Consider the following 14,700-nt stretch of genomic DNA (forward strand, 5'->3'; position numbering starts at 1 on the left):
GTACCAGACAATGCATCGAGGGACTCGTCCATTCTGGGGAGCGGATACGCGTCAGCCACGGATATTTTATTCAGGCGAAGGAAATCTACGCAAAATCGCAAGGACCCGTCTTGCTTTTTAACCAGCACAATAGGTGCTCCCCAAGGACTGGAAGAAGGCGAAATAATGGCGGCCGCCAGCATATCGTTGACGGCCGACTGAACGTGTTCCTTCTCAGCAGGACTCAGCCGGAAGGGGTTTAGCCTGACCGGTGCCGCATCGCCTGTTTCAATATGGTGGCGCAACAGGTCCGTGCACCCAATGTCATATTTATGCTTACTGAACACATCAGAAAATTCTATCAGCAACGCACGCAGCGCACCCAACTGTACCGTTGACAAATCGTTCGAGTCCGCGCACAGCGAATCGACCCATTCAAGGTCCTCCCTCGATGGATTGTTCAGCGTCGGGCTTGGATCAACATGCGCAACCAGGCGCTCTTTCGCAGGGACCCGTGCCGTGTGATCTAGCACAGTGCCCTGCTGAATAACGGCCGTCCGCGAACCAGCGTTTAAAACCATCACGAACGGGTCCTTGTCAGCCCGAACCAAAGTGTGAGCCACCGACAAATCGAGACCCCCGACAGCCCTATTTGAAGGACCCAAAAGCATGCCCTGTTCCGAGGTCTCCCCAACCAATGGTTTCCTCAACCGGAGGGGAATTAACATCTGTGAACCCGGGGGCACGTGCACGGTCTGTGTCGCCAGCGCTTGTATCATAGCGCACGCCGTCTGAATTTCGGTAGGATTCGTCAAAAATGAAATACGGCGACCCGATGGTAGCTCAATGCAATGCTGATCGATGAGAATTTTAATGGGAATTTTAGCCAAAAAATCTGTGCCCAACAGACAAGTAACCGCTAAGGAAGAAGAAACGAAAACGGGTCCCGACAATTTAATATCTCCAATGCAAATGGATGCCCTAATCTGGCCGACAATGCCCAACGAGCCCCCATTTGCCGCGTAAAATGGCACGTCCACCGGGAGGAAAGGTCGACATTGGACGGGGAGAATGTTGTAAATGAGGTCTGATATAATAGTCGCCGACGCCCCCGTGTCCACTAACACCCTGACCTCGACCCCGTCAATGAATCCCGTAACGACCGATGATCCCGCCGACGCAGCCACTATCCTGTGCCCCAACTCAGACCATTTAATGTCCCCTCGGTCCCGCACGAACCCCCCTCGCCGAACCGAATCCCCGATCCCTAACCGGCCTTCCTCCGCCGCAACGCGACGGCCCATGTGTGTCGTGCATGTAGGCCGAGCATGTGAAGTGCCGCGACTTGCCGGGGGTAGTAGGGATGACTTGGGGCCTTGGTCGTCGTCCAGCCGAGGTCCCATGGCGCGCTGACGTGGAGCCCGGCAACCGGACGCCACGTGGCCCCGGAGGCCGCAGTTGTAACTCGTGATGAGGGACGTCGGAGGTCTCGGTTGCTCCAGCTTGCGGGCCAATCGCAGAGGCGAACGACCCCCCGACCTCCAGTCCCCCGGTCGTCCCGCGGTGATCACCTCCTCTCGTGGGCTGACGACTTGGGGCTCGGTGACCACCGGGCCCGGAGCTGAGGCCACAGCAGCATTGCAGACGACCCCCTGTTTACGCTGGAGGACCTCGTGCACCTGTATACTTGTTGCGACCCGCAAAGAAGAAATATCGACCTCGTCGGCCATGTTGATGGGGACCCCCAGGTCCTGCGCCAACTTGAGCAGTTGCTCCAAGACCATCGCGTCCTGGCCCTCCTCGTCCATACGAGGGAACGCGGCGTCGGCGAGAGCCAACAACGCCGTGCGGTAGGCGAGCGCGGTCTCCGTGTCCGCCTTCCGTCGGGCGTAAAAGTGATGGCGACACGCCGAGGGAGGACCGTAGACCTTGGCCATGAGACCCAGCGCAGCCTTAAGCCTGGAGCGGTCCGACCTCTGTGCGGACCTGAAGGCCGCGAGCGCGTCGTCGTCCAACATGGCAGGCAGTGCCCGCAGCGCCGTAGCGTCGGACCAGGCGGACATTTCCTGATGCGCCAGAAACCTGCGCTGGAATGCGCCCCAGTCCCCGCCTTCCGCCTTGAAGGCTGACAATGTGGGAAGGCGCTGCTGGAAGATGAAGTCGTCCTCTGCCACGTGGTTCCTCTCCGCCGCACCGTCGGTCTGCAAGATGGCGGCCCCAATGGCGGATGGCTGATGGCGGTCCGCAGCGCGCGTTGATGACGTAAGCGGGCGCGCTTGGAGAACCGCCGCCACGTGTCGCTCGCCGTTCCCGCCAAAAGATGTCCGCGCATTTGAAATGGCGGGAATCGCTAAGTCATTTTGGCGGGAATCTGCAGGGCGACCCTGTTGAATGTCCGCCGACGTCCCCGCTCCTCCTGACGTGTTGATTTCTGCCAGGATGGACGCGGCGGCGAGCAGCAGCTCTGCCAGACGGGAGTGCGCCTCGCGGAGTACGGCATCGGTCCCCAGTCGCTCGTCCGACGCCCTCGGCGGGTCCTGCGGCATCGGCATTTCCTCGTCCTCTCCCCCCGATGCCAGCTGGCCCGAGTCGTCGAGGTTATCCTCGCGGTCAATCCCGTGAGTCCGACGGGTCTTCCTTGTATCCATGCCTGGAAGACTGTTTCACTTCTGACGCCAGTTGAAGTATTCGGAATGACGGCAGGAAACCACTTGACGGGTAGCACACTTTTTATTAAACCTTGACTTGTCACGATACAACGTGTGGTCACTATTCCTCACACTACACACACTTCACTTGACACGTGTGGTCACTATTTCTCAAACTACACACACTTCACTTGACACGTGTGGTCACTACCTTTCCCACTACACACTCCACTTGACACGTGTAGTTACTACCTTTCCCACTACACACTCCTCTTGACACGTGTAGTTACTATGGCTCACGCTGCATGCTCACACTGCATGCTCGCACTGCACTCCAGCCCCGTAACGTCCGTGGAGACTCCAGGCCCACCCCAGCTTGGGCGTGGGTCACAACCTCTGGGTCCCGAGGGCCGGCCCTCCCACGGACGTTCGGCCCCGGATCCCAGGGTCCCGCCTCTGGGTCACACAGAGCCCCGGCCCTTACAAGGACAGCGGGACTAGGTGCCGCAGGGCCCTATCTCTTCCTCCTCCGTCTTCAGTCTTCGTTGGTCACCAACTCCCCGTGCGCCTGTGCGCACCACCTTATATAGCCCCCGCTTACGGGAGACGGAGCGTATGCGGACCTCGACGTGAGCATCCCCCTTAGTTGACCAATCCCCGCGCGCTTGCCCCAGGATCCCATCGCTGTCAGCGCGCGTCACCGATACCCAGCCAATCACTGCCTCATGACCCCCGACCCCGCGCTGACCCCTGATCCTTCACCGTCAGCGCGCGTCACCAACACACACAGCCAATCACTACGCGCTGGCATACGATCCCCACCCCAGCGCGTATCACCACTACATCACCCCCTCCCACATAGCTCGCAGCCGGCCCGGCTGCTAAACAACACAACAAAACCCCACCCCCCAGTGTGCCCCGTAACGCAACAACAACAACACAACGACACAACACCCGACAACAACCTATGTACAAACCGACAACCAACACAATAAAAGTCAACAACAACACACAACACCTAGACAACAAGCTATGTACAAACCGACGAACAACACAATAAAAGCAAGTCCAAGAAAAAGAACGTGTCCAGTGTCTCTGTGACTATCGATCCTCCCCCCTCCGCTCGCTCCTCCACCGGGATGATAGAGCGGTCGAGCGGATGAGGAACGCAGTGACGAGGCGCTCCGGCCGCATCAGCCCCTCATTCGGTTGGTCATGAAAGGTTGCGCGACCTAGCGCGAGTCCGCCTGGCCGGTCCATCGTATGGGACGGGACGCTGACGACCGTCCGGTGGCTCCGGCAGCCCTGGAAGGCGCGGATCGGGCCTGGAAGGACTGGCCGCGCCGCTGGGATCCGGCCGCCGGTGGTCGGCAGCTGTCACTTCCGAGACACCTGGGAGCGGATCAGGCGGAGACATGTGAGGATCAGGCGGAGACATTTCCCCCCTTGGGTCGTCGGTCACGTCACATGCTCCGCCCTCACGACACAAAGGGAGGCCATATGGAGGCGAGAACGGTTTCAGTCGGGAGGGGTGGACGTAGCAACGGCGCTTTCCCCATTTTATCTGAACACACTGGGGGTGTGCAACCCGCACGACCTCCATGGGTCCCCGCCATGGCTTGGTGCCTGAGGGCAGTGCAGCCAGGCCCTATCGCTTGGTTTCCAGTTATGCACGGACACCTTCCGTGCACGCAAGCGCTCGTTGGCAATTTGGCGAGCCCGCGAATTAAGCCGTGCGGCCTCCCGTGCCTCGGTCAGCTTATGAATGTTAAATTTAATATGTTCAGCCAATTTCGAATTCGTTCGTGGCGCGGACAGTCCCAGCTGCGTTTCCATGGGCGGGTCGGCTTCCCGACCATACATCAGATAGAATGGGGAAAATCCCGTTGCTGCATGGGGGCCATTCTGTACGCGGCGAGGACCCCCGGGACCTGCAGGTCCCAGTCAACATGTGCCTCACACACCTGCTGGCACAGCATAGAAGTCAAAGTCCTGTGGAGTCGCTCCACCATCCCGTCTGTCTGTGGGTGGTACGGGGAGGTACGCACCTTCTTAGTACCCAATAGGTCGCACACCTCTTGCAGCAATTTACTAGAAAAATGTTTCCCTTGGTCGGTCAGCAAGCGTTCGGGAGCCCCCTTGTCCAGAACGTAGCCCTGGACAAAGGCGTCCATCACAGCCGCCGCCGACTGGTTGGCGAGTGGCCACGCCATAGGCCACCGGGTAAAGTATTCGACACCAACCAACAGGTACTTATTTCCCCTAGGCGTGACTGGAAAAGGCCCCAAAATATCGAGCGCAATGAGCTCGTTAGTGCGCGAGACCTGAATAGATTGCAGCGGTGGATTCGACGCCACGGGCGGCGGTTTTCGTTTGGCGCAATCAACACACCCCTTTAGAATATTCACCACATCACTCCCCATCCCCGGCCAATAATAGTCACGCTGAAGCAGAGCAAGCGTTTTGTTTACTCCCAAATGCAAGAGGCGTTCATGTGCGGCCAGGGCAACTTTCCCCCGCACAGCGGAAGGCACCATGAGTGCGTGCCGCCGGGACAAATTGTCCCATCTCATTAACAGGCCCTGCTTGAGTACCCAGGAGCCAGTTCGCTCCCGGCCCTCCTCGGGACCTCCCGCCCTGCGACGCAACGCTAGCAGGGAGCTGTCAGCCATTTGGAGACGGCCCCACTCAATCAGCAACAGTGAGAACAGCGAGTCCTCTCCCTCAGGGGTAGCGGGAACATCACCGATCGGTGCATCCGCGGTCGCGGCCAACGCCCCCATACTTTCCGCAGCTGGCGGTTTACAGCGCGCCAATCCCATTAAGCACGCACATTTGTGACAAAGCGACAATCGCGACAGGGCATCGGCGTTAGTGTGGCGCAACCCCTTATGGTATGTGGTCGTGAACTGATAGTCCTGGAGGACTTCCAACCACCGTGACAATTGGCCTGAGGGTTGGGCGACCCTCAATGAATACTGAAGCGCCGCGTGGTCCGTCCGGATCGTAAAGTGACGGCCATAGAGATACGGTCTAAATTGCTGTACAAAAAAAACAATAGCCAGCAACTCGCGACGGGTGACGCAGTAGCGCTGCTCCGCCGGCGATAAAACCCTGCTACCATAGGCGACCACCCTTTAGACTCCCCCAACGACCTGTGAGAGCACCCCCCCCAATGCCCGTGTTGCTAGCATCCGTGTCTATCAAGAAGGGACTTGTAAAGTCCGGATAACGCAAGGGCGGGGCACCCACCCGGGCGTCCCGGAGGGAGCAGAACGCGGCCTCCTCCTCTGGTCCCCATCGGAACTTGACTCCTTTTGCCATTAGAGCGTGCAAGGGTTTTGCAATGGTGGCGAAATGCTCAACGAATCGGCGGTAGTAAGAAGCAAAACCGATGAAACTGCGCACGTCCGAAACCGACATGGGCGTTGGCCATGAACTGACACAGTTCGTCTTCGCGGGATCGGTGGAGATCCCCGAAGAATCGACAATGTGGCCCAAGTATCTCACGGACTTACGAAGAAGGTGGCATTTGGCCGGTTTAAACTTTAATTTAGCCGATCGCATCCGCAAGAACACCCCTCTCAACCGCTGGAGGTGTTCCTCAAACGTTTTACTGAAAACAATGACATCGTCTAGGTAAATCAAGCAAGTATCCCATTGCAAGCCCGACATAACCAACTCCATAAGGCGCTGAAACGTCGCGGGAGCGGAGTGAAGTCCCATGGGTAACCGGTTAAACTGGAACAGGCCCTCTGGAGTCCGAAATGCTGTCTTAGGTCTAGACTCGTCGTCGAGTGGCAGCTGCCAGAATCCCGATAATAAATCAAGAGTAGAAAATATCGCGCACCAGACAATGCATCGAGGGACTTGTCCATTCTGGGGAGCGGATACGCGTCAGAAAATTCTATCAGCAACGCACGCAGCGCACCCAACTGTACCGTTGACAAATCGTTCGAGTCCGCGCACAGCGAATCGACCCATTCAAGGTCCTCCCTCGATGGATTGGTCTGCGTCGGGCTTGGATCAACATGCGCAACCAGGCGCTCTTTCGCAGGGACCCGTGCCGTGTGAGCTAGCACAGTGCCCTGCTGAATAACGGCCGTCCGCGAACCAGCGTTTAAAACCATCACGAACGGGTCCTTGTCAGCCCGAACCAAAGTGTGAGCCACCGACAAATCGAGACCCCCGACAGCCCTATTTGAAGGACCCAAAAGCATGCCCTGTTCCGAGGTCTCCCCAACCAATGGTTTCCTCAACCGGAGGGGAATTAACATCTGTGAACCCGGGGGCACGTGCACGGTCTGTGTCGCCAGCGCTTGTATCGTAGCGCACGCCGTCCGAATTTCGGTAGGATTCGTCAAAAATGAAATACGGCGACCCGATGGTAGCTCAATGCAACGCTGATCGATGAGAATTTTAATGGGAATTTTAGCCAAAAAATCTGTGCCCAACAGACAAGTAACCGCTAAGGAAGAAGAAACGAAAACGGGTCCCGACAATTTAATATCTCCAATGCAAATGGATGCCCTAATCTGGCCGACAATGCCCAACGAGCCCCCATTTGCCGCGTAAAATGGCACGTCCACCGGGAGGAAAGGTCGACATTGGACGGGGAGAATGTTGTAAATGAGGTCTGATATAATAGTCGCCGACGCCCCCGTGTCCACTAACACCCTGACCTCGACCTCGTCAATGAATCCCGTAACGACCGATGATCCCGCCGACGCAGCCACTATCCTGTGCCCCAACTCAGACCATTTAATGTCCCCTCGGTCCCGCACGAACCCCCCTCGCCGAACCGAATCCCCGATCCCTAACCGGCCTTCCTCCGCCGCAACGCGACGGCCCATGTGTGTCGTGCATGTAGGCCGAGCATGTGAAGTGCCGCGACTTGCCGGGGGTAGTAGGGATGACTTGGGGCCTTGGTCGTCGTCCAGCCGAGGTCCCATGGCGCGCTGACATGGAGCGCGGCAACCGGACGCCACGTGGCCCCGGAGGCCGCAGTTGTAACTCGTGATGAGGGACGTCGGAGGTCTCGGTTGCTCCAGCTTGCGGGCCGATCGCAGAGGCGAACGACCCCCCGACCTCCAGTCCCCCGGTCGTCCCGCGGTGAACGCCTCCTCTCGTGGGCTGACGACTTGGGGCTCGGTGACCACCGGGCCCGGAGCTGAGGCCACGGCAGCAGTGCAGTCGACCCCCTGTTTACGCTGGAGGACCTCGTGCACCTGTATACTTGTTGCGACCCGCAAAGAAGAAATATCGACCTCGTCGGCCATGTTGATGGGGACCCCCAGGTCCTGCGCCAACTTGAGCAGTTGCTCCAAGACCATCGCGTCCTGGCCCTCCTCGTCCATACGAGGGAACGCGGCGTCGGCGAGAGCCAACAACGCCGTGCGGTAGGCGAGCGCGGTCTCTGTGTCCGCCTTCCGTCGGGCGTAAAAGTGATGGCGACACGCCGAGGGAGGACCGTAGACCTTGGCCATGAGACCCAGCGCAGCCTTAAGCGTGGAGCGGTCCGACCTCTGTGCGGACCTGAAGGCCGCGAGCGCGTCGTCGTCCAACATGGCAGGCAGTGCCCGCAGCGCCGTAGCGTCGGACCAGGCGGACATTTCCTGATGCGCCAGAAACCTGCGCTGGAATGCGCCCCAGTCCCCGCCTTCCGCCTTGAAGGCTGACAATGTGGGAAGGCGCTGCTGGAAGATGAAGTCGTCCTCTGCCACGTGGTTCCTCTCCGCCGCACCGTCGGTCTGCAAGATGGCGGCCCCAATGGCGGATGGCTGATGGCGGTCCGCAGCGCGCGTTGAAGACGTAAGCGGGCGCGCTTGGAGAACCGCCGCCACGTGTCGCTCGCCGTTCCCGCCAAAAGATGTCCGCGCAGTTGAAATGGCGGGAATCGCCAAGTCATTTTGGCGGGAATCTGCGGGGCGACCCTGTTGAATGTCCGCCGACGTCCCCGCTCCTCCTGACGTGTTGATTTCTGCCAGGATGGACGCGGCGGCGAGCAGCAGCTCTGCCAGACGGGAGTGCGCCTCGCGGAGTACGGCATCGGTCCCCAGTCGCTCGTCCGACGCACTCGGCGGGTCCTGCGGCATCGGCATTTCCTCGTCCTCTCCCCCCGATGCCAGCTGGCCCGAGTCGTCGAGGTTATCCTCGCGGTCAATCCCGTGAGTCCGACGGGTCTTCCTTGTATCCATGCCTGGAAGACTGTTTCACTTCTGACGCCAGTTGAAGTTTTCGGAATGACGGCAGGAAACCACTTGACGGGTAGCACACTTTTTATTAAACCTTGACTTGTCACGATACAACGTGTGGTCACTATTCCTCACACTACACACACTTCACTTGACACGTGTGGTCACTATTTCTCAAACTACACACACTTCACTTGACACGTGTGGTCACTACCTTTCCCACTACACACTCCACTTGACACGTGTAGTTACTACCTTTTCCACTACACACTCCTCTTGACACGTGTAGTTACTATGGCTCACGCTGCATGCTCACACTGCATGCTCGCACTGCACTCCAGCCCCGTAACGTCCGTGGAGACTCCAGGCCCACCCCAGCTTGGGCGTGGGTCACAACCTCTGGGTCCCGAGGGCCGGCCCTCCCACGGACGTTCGGCCCCGGATCCCAGGGTCCCGCCTCTGGGTCACACAGAGCCCCGGCCCTTACAAGGACAGCGGGACTAGGTGCCGCAGGGCCCTATCTCTTCCTCCTCCGTCTTCAGTCTTCGCTGGTCACCAACTCCCCGTGCGCCTGTGCGCACCACCTTATATAGCCCCCGCTCTCGGGAGACGGAGCGTATGCGGACCTCGACGTGAGCACCCCCCTTAGTTGACCAATCCCCGCGCGCTTGCCCCAGGATCCCATCGCTGTCAGCGCGCGTCACCGATACCCAGCCAATCACTGCCTCGTAACCCCCGACCCCGCGCTGACCCCTGATCCTTCACCGTCAGCGCGCGTCACCAACACACACAGCCAATCACTACGCGCTGGCATACGATCCCCACCCCAGCGCGTATCACCACTACACATATGTGGTTTTCTCTCACATGCAAAACATTCATTTAAAGAGGAATTAGCCTTTACTCTTTGTTCTTTTCGGTAAAGTCACGTAGATAGAAATAAAATTAAAATAAAACAAATCACGACGTTTCGACTGCAACACAAGCAGCCGTCATCAGGTGAGAATCACGCAGAGAGGGAACACACAGAGGGACACCACGCAAAGAGACATACACACATGGAGATACAGGGATACACAGAGGCAAGCCATGTGTGCGAGAGAGCGAAACACGTAAACTGAGGGGGGGAACTTATATAGGCTGTAGAGAAGGGGGAGAGGGGGCAGGGAAAAGTAATAGACATGTACATCGAGGAAGAGGACGGTGGTAAAGCACACCGAGAACGACAAACTGCAAGGAGGTAAAGACAGCAAGAAGATGGGAGACGCGAACCTAGCTGAACTTATAAATATAATGCGATGCAACCCAGAGTCGGCCAACAACACAATTAAACACTAAAACTGGTTGATGATGTATTTTAATAGATTGCTAAATTGTTTTTGCATCCATATTCTAGGTTGTGTGTATGGCTCTTTGTTTCTCTTTGTGTGGTGATGACGGATGCTTGTGTTGCAGTCGAAACGTCGTGATTTGTTTTATTTTATTTCTACCTACGTGACTTTACCGAAACAACCAAAGAGTATGATATTCCTGCAGTCACGAAAGCTTCGATTCTAGATTAACTTCCCAATTCATTAAGGCTCAAATTGTGGAAGGCGAATTACAGATTTCCCTTCGCTTCATGCGACGGTAAACAAAGCATTGTCCTGATAGCCTTGAGCAATGAGAATGGCACGGATGCTAAATGTACTCATGATGGTATTTGATAATTTCATTGCCTCACAGGCCCCGCCATTTATGGCGAGTCGTGTGGTAGTGAAAATACACAGTGGCGTTATCAGTGGTAGAGGAAGAAGGAGGCCTCAGTGTTGCAGACTCGTATTACTGTCTGGGCACCTTCACAGTTGCACTCGGGTCGCACGGACCTGAATTTCACAAAGGACTAGACATTTAATGAACAGAGGTGGCATTTCTTTCTCTTTGCAGGGAACCGTGACAGATGAAAAGGCCTCAATTTCGGTCCGATTCGCCCGCGCGAGAGCAGCGTTGGATGGGGAGGAAAAGGCGGCTTTAGAGCAAGCGGAGCAGAAAGGGCGTGACCTGCTGTCCCAGATCAAGAAGAAGATCGCTCACTACCAGCGCGAGATCAGCGAGCTCCAGGCAGCAGCCACTCGCCTGCAGGCCCTAGCGCAGGAGAGGGACTCGCTCGCGTTCCTGCAGGTGAGCGATGAGTCTCCAGTGTCGCTATTGGCAAAGAGCCCTCTCACCAACAGCAAAGGGAGGCTCCTGAATGAGAGCTGGCATCCACTGGGCTTGAGAACACAGCTCCACTCATAGATTCGCATCACAGCTCCAGTGGCTGCCACGTGGAAGGCCAGCTCATATTTTCTCAGTTAAATTAATTCCCATTCAGTTTGTTTCATTGTGAATTTAATGGAATTTAACTTTTTAAATCAACTATACAACAACAATGTACACGGAAGTCATGATTATCATCAGCCATGATCTATCCACGGATGGATGAAGGCCTCCTCAAGCCATTGCCACATCTCATGATGTCGCGATGCAACAATCCACCAGCGCCTGCTCACGAGCCGATGTCATCTCTGCTTCCTACTTTGTGTACCTCCACTTGGATGCGCTACCTGCATTGTTCATATTAGGGATGATAAAATAAATACGAGGTCTCATACGCGTATTAATGATATCATTGTGTCTTGAACATCACTTCTACAAGACCTGCACCATGTGCATCGGTAACTCCAGATATTACCAGTCTGAAGTTACTCTCAACACAGATCAATATCAACCGGTCTCACTCTGAAATATTTGCCCAGCAAATCAGTGTTGGTCCTCATTAAGGTGGCGAGATGTTAACTACCTCGCCTGGTATGCCGGAAGTCGTGGATTTGATCCCAAACCTGACTTCCTTATATATTTGGAGTTTTCATGTCTCTCTCCATGGTCACATGGATTTTTCTCCTGGTCCTCCAGTTTTTCACTCCACATTTGTAAACGTGCGTTTCGAGTATGGGGCTGCTATAAATTTGCACGTGAAGAACCACTTCGTTGAGCTATTATTTGTGGCCAGGTCGCTGCTGAAAAAGAGCTAAATAGCTCCGTGGACCTTACCTGCAAAAATAAAAAATAGTTTATGGTTGACTATCAACCGGTCTCACTGAAATATTTGCCCCGTAAGTCAGTGTTGATGATCATAGGGTGATAAGCCAAGACTTTGGTGTTTATATTCCACGGTGTTGCAGTGGGAACTCCACTGATCACAAGGGATTGGAGGTAGAGTCACAGTAACGCATCTCTCTCTCCCACAGGGGCACCTGGAGGAGACGCGCAGGTAAAATACGACTTTCACTCACGACTCGACACACGACAACATGGAACTGAGTGTGGGGTGCGGGCAGTGAGATATTGGCTGTATGTGGGGATGCTGTGTGGTGATGCCGTGTGATGGTGATGCTGTGTGATGGTGCTGTATGTGATGATGCTATGTGTGGTAATAGTAATGCTGTGTGGTGATGCTGTGTGCTGTGTGATTATGCTACATGTTGATACTGTGTGGTAATAGTAATTCTGTGTGGTGATGCTGTAATTGTGAGACGAGTGATGATGCTTTGCTTGACGAGTGCCTGTGTGATGGAGCTGTGACGATCCCACGCATGAAGATGCTGTGATGAGTGTCCATGTGATGGAGCTGAGTGACGATGCTCTATGTGAGACAGTAGCCATGTCTGCTCTGCTTTCACAGGACAGGGAGGGTTACAGCAGCTCCACCCTCAGCTCGCAGACAAGAGGACATTGCCTCGCTTCAAGTCCTGGAGACACCTGCAGTCAAACTCTTGTGTGAGTTCTTCAGTGTGAATCATGGGTGATGGGGCCATCTTGACAGTAAAATGTGTGTGCACGAGATCGACTCACCCTCAAATAATTACCTCGAGTTTTATAAACATCACCACTAGGGAGACAAAGGCGGCCAGGCGTAGTACAAGCCACCCACCCCCTCGTGTGTCGTGCCAGCCTTCAACTGTGCTGATTTGCCCCAACAGTCTGACAAGGCTACACGGGGGATATGTCTTTGTATACATCCTGAAACCTGATGAGGTGTGTAAAAATAATCGCCACAAGCGAGACAAAGGTGGTCGGGCGTGGTGCTGGCCACCCACCTCGTGTGCCAGGCCAGCCTTCATAGACTCTCACGAACAGCACTTGTCCCAATAGTCTGTGAAGGCTACACAGGGAATCTTGGTCTTTGTTCACATCCCATTCCAGGACCCTACTGAAGAGCCATGAAACTTAGTGTGGTGTTCTTGGGTAAATAATCAGCATTACGAGTCAGGGGTAATTGTGATGTTGAGATGCAATGTGTGCCTGTGAATGTGTCTGTGCATTTGTGCATGGGGGGAGCGGTGGCATAGTGGTTAGCACACTGCACTGCAAACCCATTTACCTGGGTTTGATTACGCGCCATGGCTAACATCAGTGGCAGGTGATATCTGATCCAGTCCTGGGTCTCTGCTAGGCAGTTTCAACCTCAAATGAGTTCCTGATGCTGGTAATGGTCGTAATTATTTTTTATAGTGGTCGTGATGAGGATGTTGGTAATGATGCTGATGTTAGTGATAATGTGAGTGATGGGAATGGTAATGGGTTTGGTGATGGTGTTGGTCGTGGTGATGGCAGTGATGGTCGTGGTGATGGTAATGATGGTGACATTGGTGATAATATAGGTGGTGATGGTTTTGCTGATGGCGCTGATGGTAGTAGTGATGATATTGGTGGTGATAGTGGTCATGGTAGTGATGGTGGTGATGTTGGCTTTGATGGTCGTTGTAATGGTTATAATGATGCTGGTCGTGTTGGTGATGTTGGTCATAGTGGTGATGATGGTGGTGATGGGGATAGTTGTGATGGTAGTGATGGTGGTGGTGATTGTTTGTGATGGTGCTAGTTGTGGTGATGATGGTTGTGATGTTGCTTATTGTGATAGTGATGTTGATGTTCGTAGTGTTGATGATGATGTTTATGTTGTCATTGATATTGATGGTGAGGATGCTTGGTGATGGTGATGTTGATGGTGGTGATGGTGTCTAATGGTGATAACAGTGTTCTGTATTAATGTTGTCATCGCTGTTGTCACAGACCGACGCTCACCGACTCTCGACATAAACTCAGCTCATAACAAACTCCTGATCTCCTCGGATCTCAGGACGATGACGTGGACCGGTGTCTCCCAGTTTCACCCCCATCACCCACACCGGTTTGATTGCTGTGTTCAAGCTCTGTGCTGTGAGAGCTTCTCGTCTGGCAACCACTACTGGGAGGTGGACGTGGGGGACGCGCAGCGGTGGCGGGTTGGAGTCGCGTACCGGACGACCCCACGGAAAGGGGATCGTGCTGCACAGCAGCTGGGAGGGAACGACGCGTCCTGGTGTTTAGAAAAATTTGGCGAAAACTTCTCAGTATTTCATGGTGGAGTGGAGACTGCACTGTCGGTGAGGGGGGCCCCGCCCCCCCGCAGAATCGGGCTTCACCTGTACTGGGAGGGGGGGCTCCTGGTGTTTTACCGCGCCGACTCCATGGAGGTGATCCGCGAGGTTCGGCAGAGATTTTTGCAGCCTCTCTACCCTGGAATGTTGGTGCGGAGTTGTAATGATCGATTGGAGATCGTGGATCTGAGTCGCGCATCCTGAGGATGAGGAGAGATAGAAAGCCAAGAAACGGAGAGGGGGGATGGCGAGGAGAGGGTAAAGTGAGGGTGAGGGGAAGGTGGAATGGAGGGCGAGGTAAGGTGAGGGGAGGGCGAGGTGAAAATTGAGGGAAGGGTGAGGTGAGCATGATAAGGGGAGGGTGAGGGGGGAGGGTGAGGTTCAGGTTGGTGTGCGTGAGCGATGTCACCAATGCAGTACCAATCGCGGGTGCGGAAG

General features: G+C 55.4%; 1 protein-coding gene across 1 annotated transcript in view; it reads left to right on the forward strand.

Moving 5' to 3' along the window:
* Window positions 1-14,480, forward strand: part of LOC133339073 (E3 ubiquitin/ISG15 ligase TRIM25-like) — a 30,073-nt gene extending 15,593 nt beyond the window's left edge. The window contains exons 3-6 of the mRNA XM_061547195.1: window positions 10,748-10,981; window positions 12,091-12,113; window positions 12,525-12,619; window positions 13,916-14,480. Coding sequence (XP_061403179.1) covers window positions 10,748-10,981; window positions 12,091-12,113; window positions 12,525-12,619; window positions 13,916-14,466 — 903 coding nt within the window. The 3' untranslated portion in view covers window positions 14,467-14,480. The remainder of the gene's footprint in view (window positions 1-10,747; window positions 10,982-12,090; window positions 12,114-12,524; window positions 12,620-13,915) is intronic.
* The last annotated feature ends 220 nt before the right edge of the window (window positions 14,481-14,700 follow it).

Source organism: Lethenteron reissneri, unplaced genomic scaffold (genome assembly GCF_015708825.2).
Source record: "Lethenteron reissneri isolate LAM-NWPU_2019-01 unplaced genomic scaffold, ASM1570882v1 scaffold_1640, whole genome shotgun sequence".
Lineage (NCBI taxonomy): Eukaryota > Metazoa > Chordata > Hyperoartia > Petromyzontiformes > Petromyzontidae > Lethenteron > Lethenteron reissneri.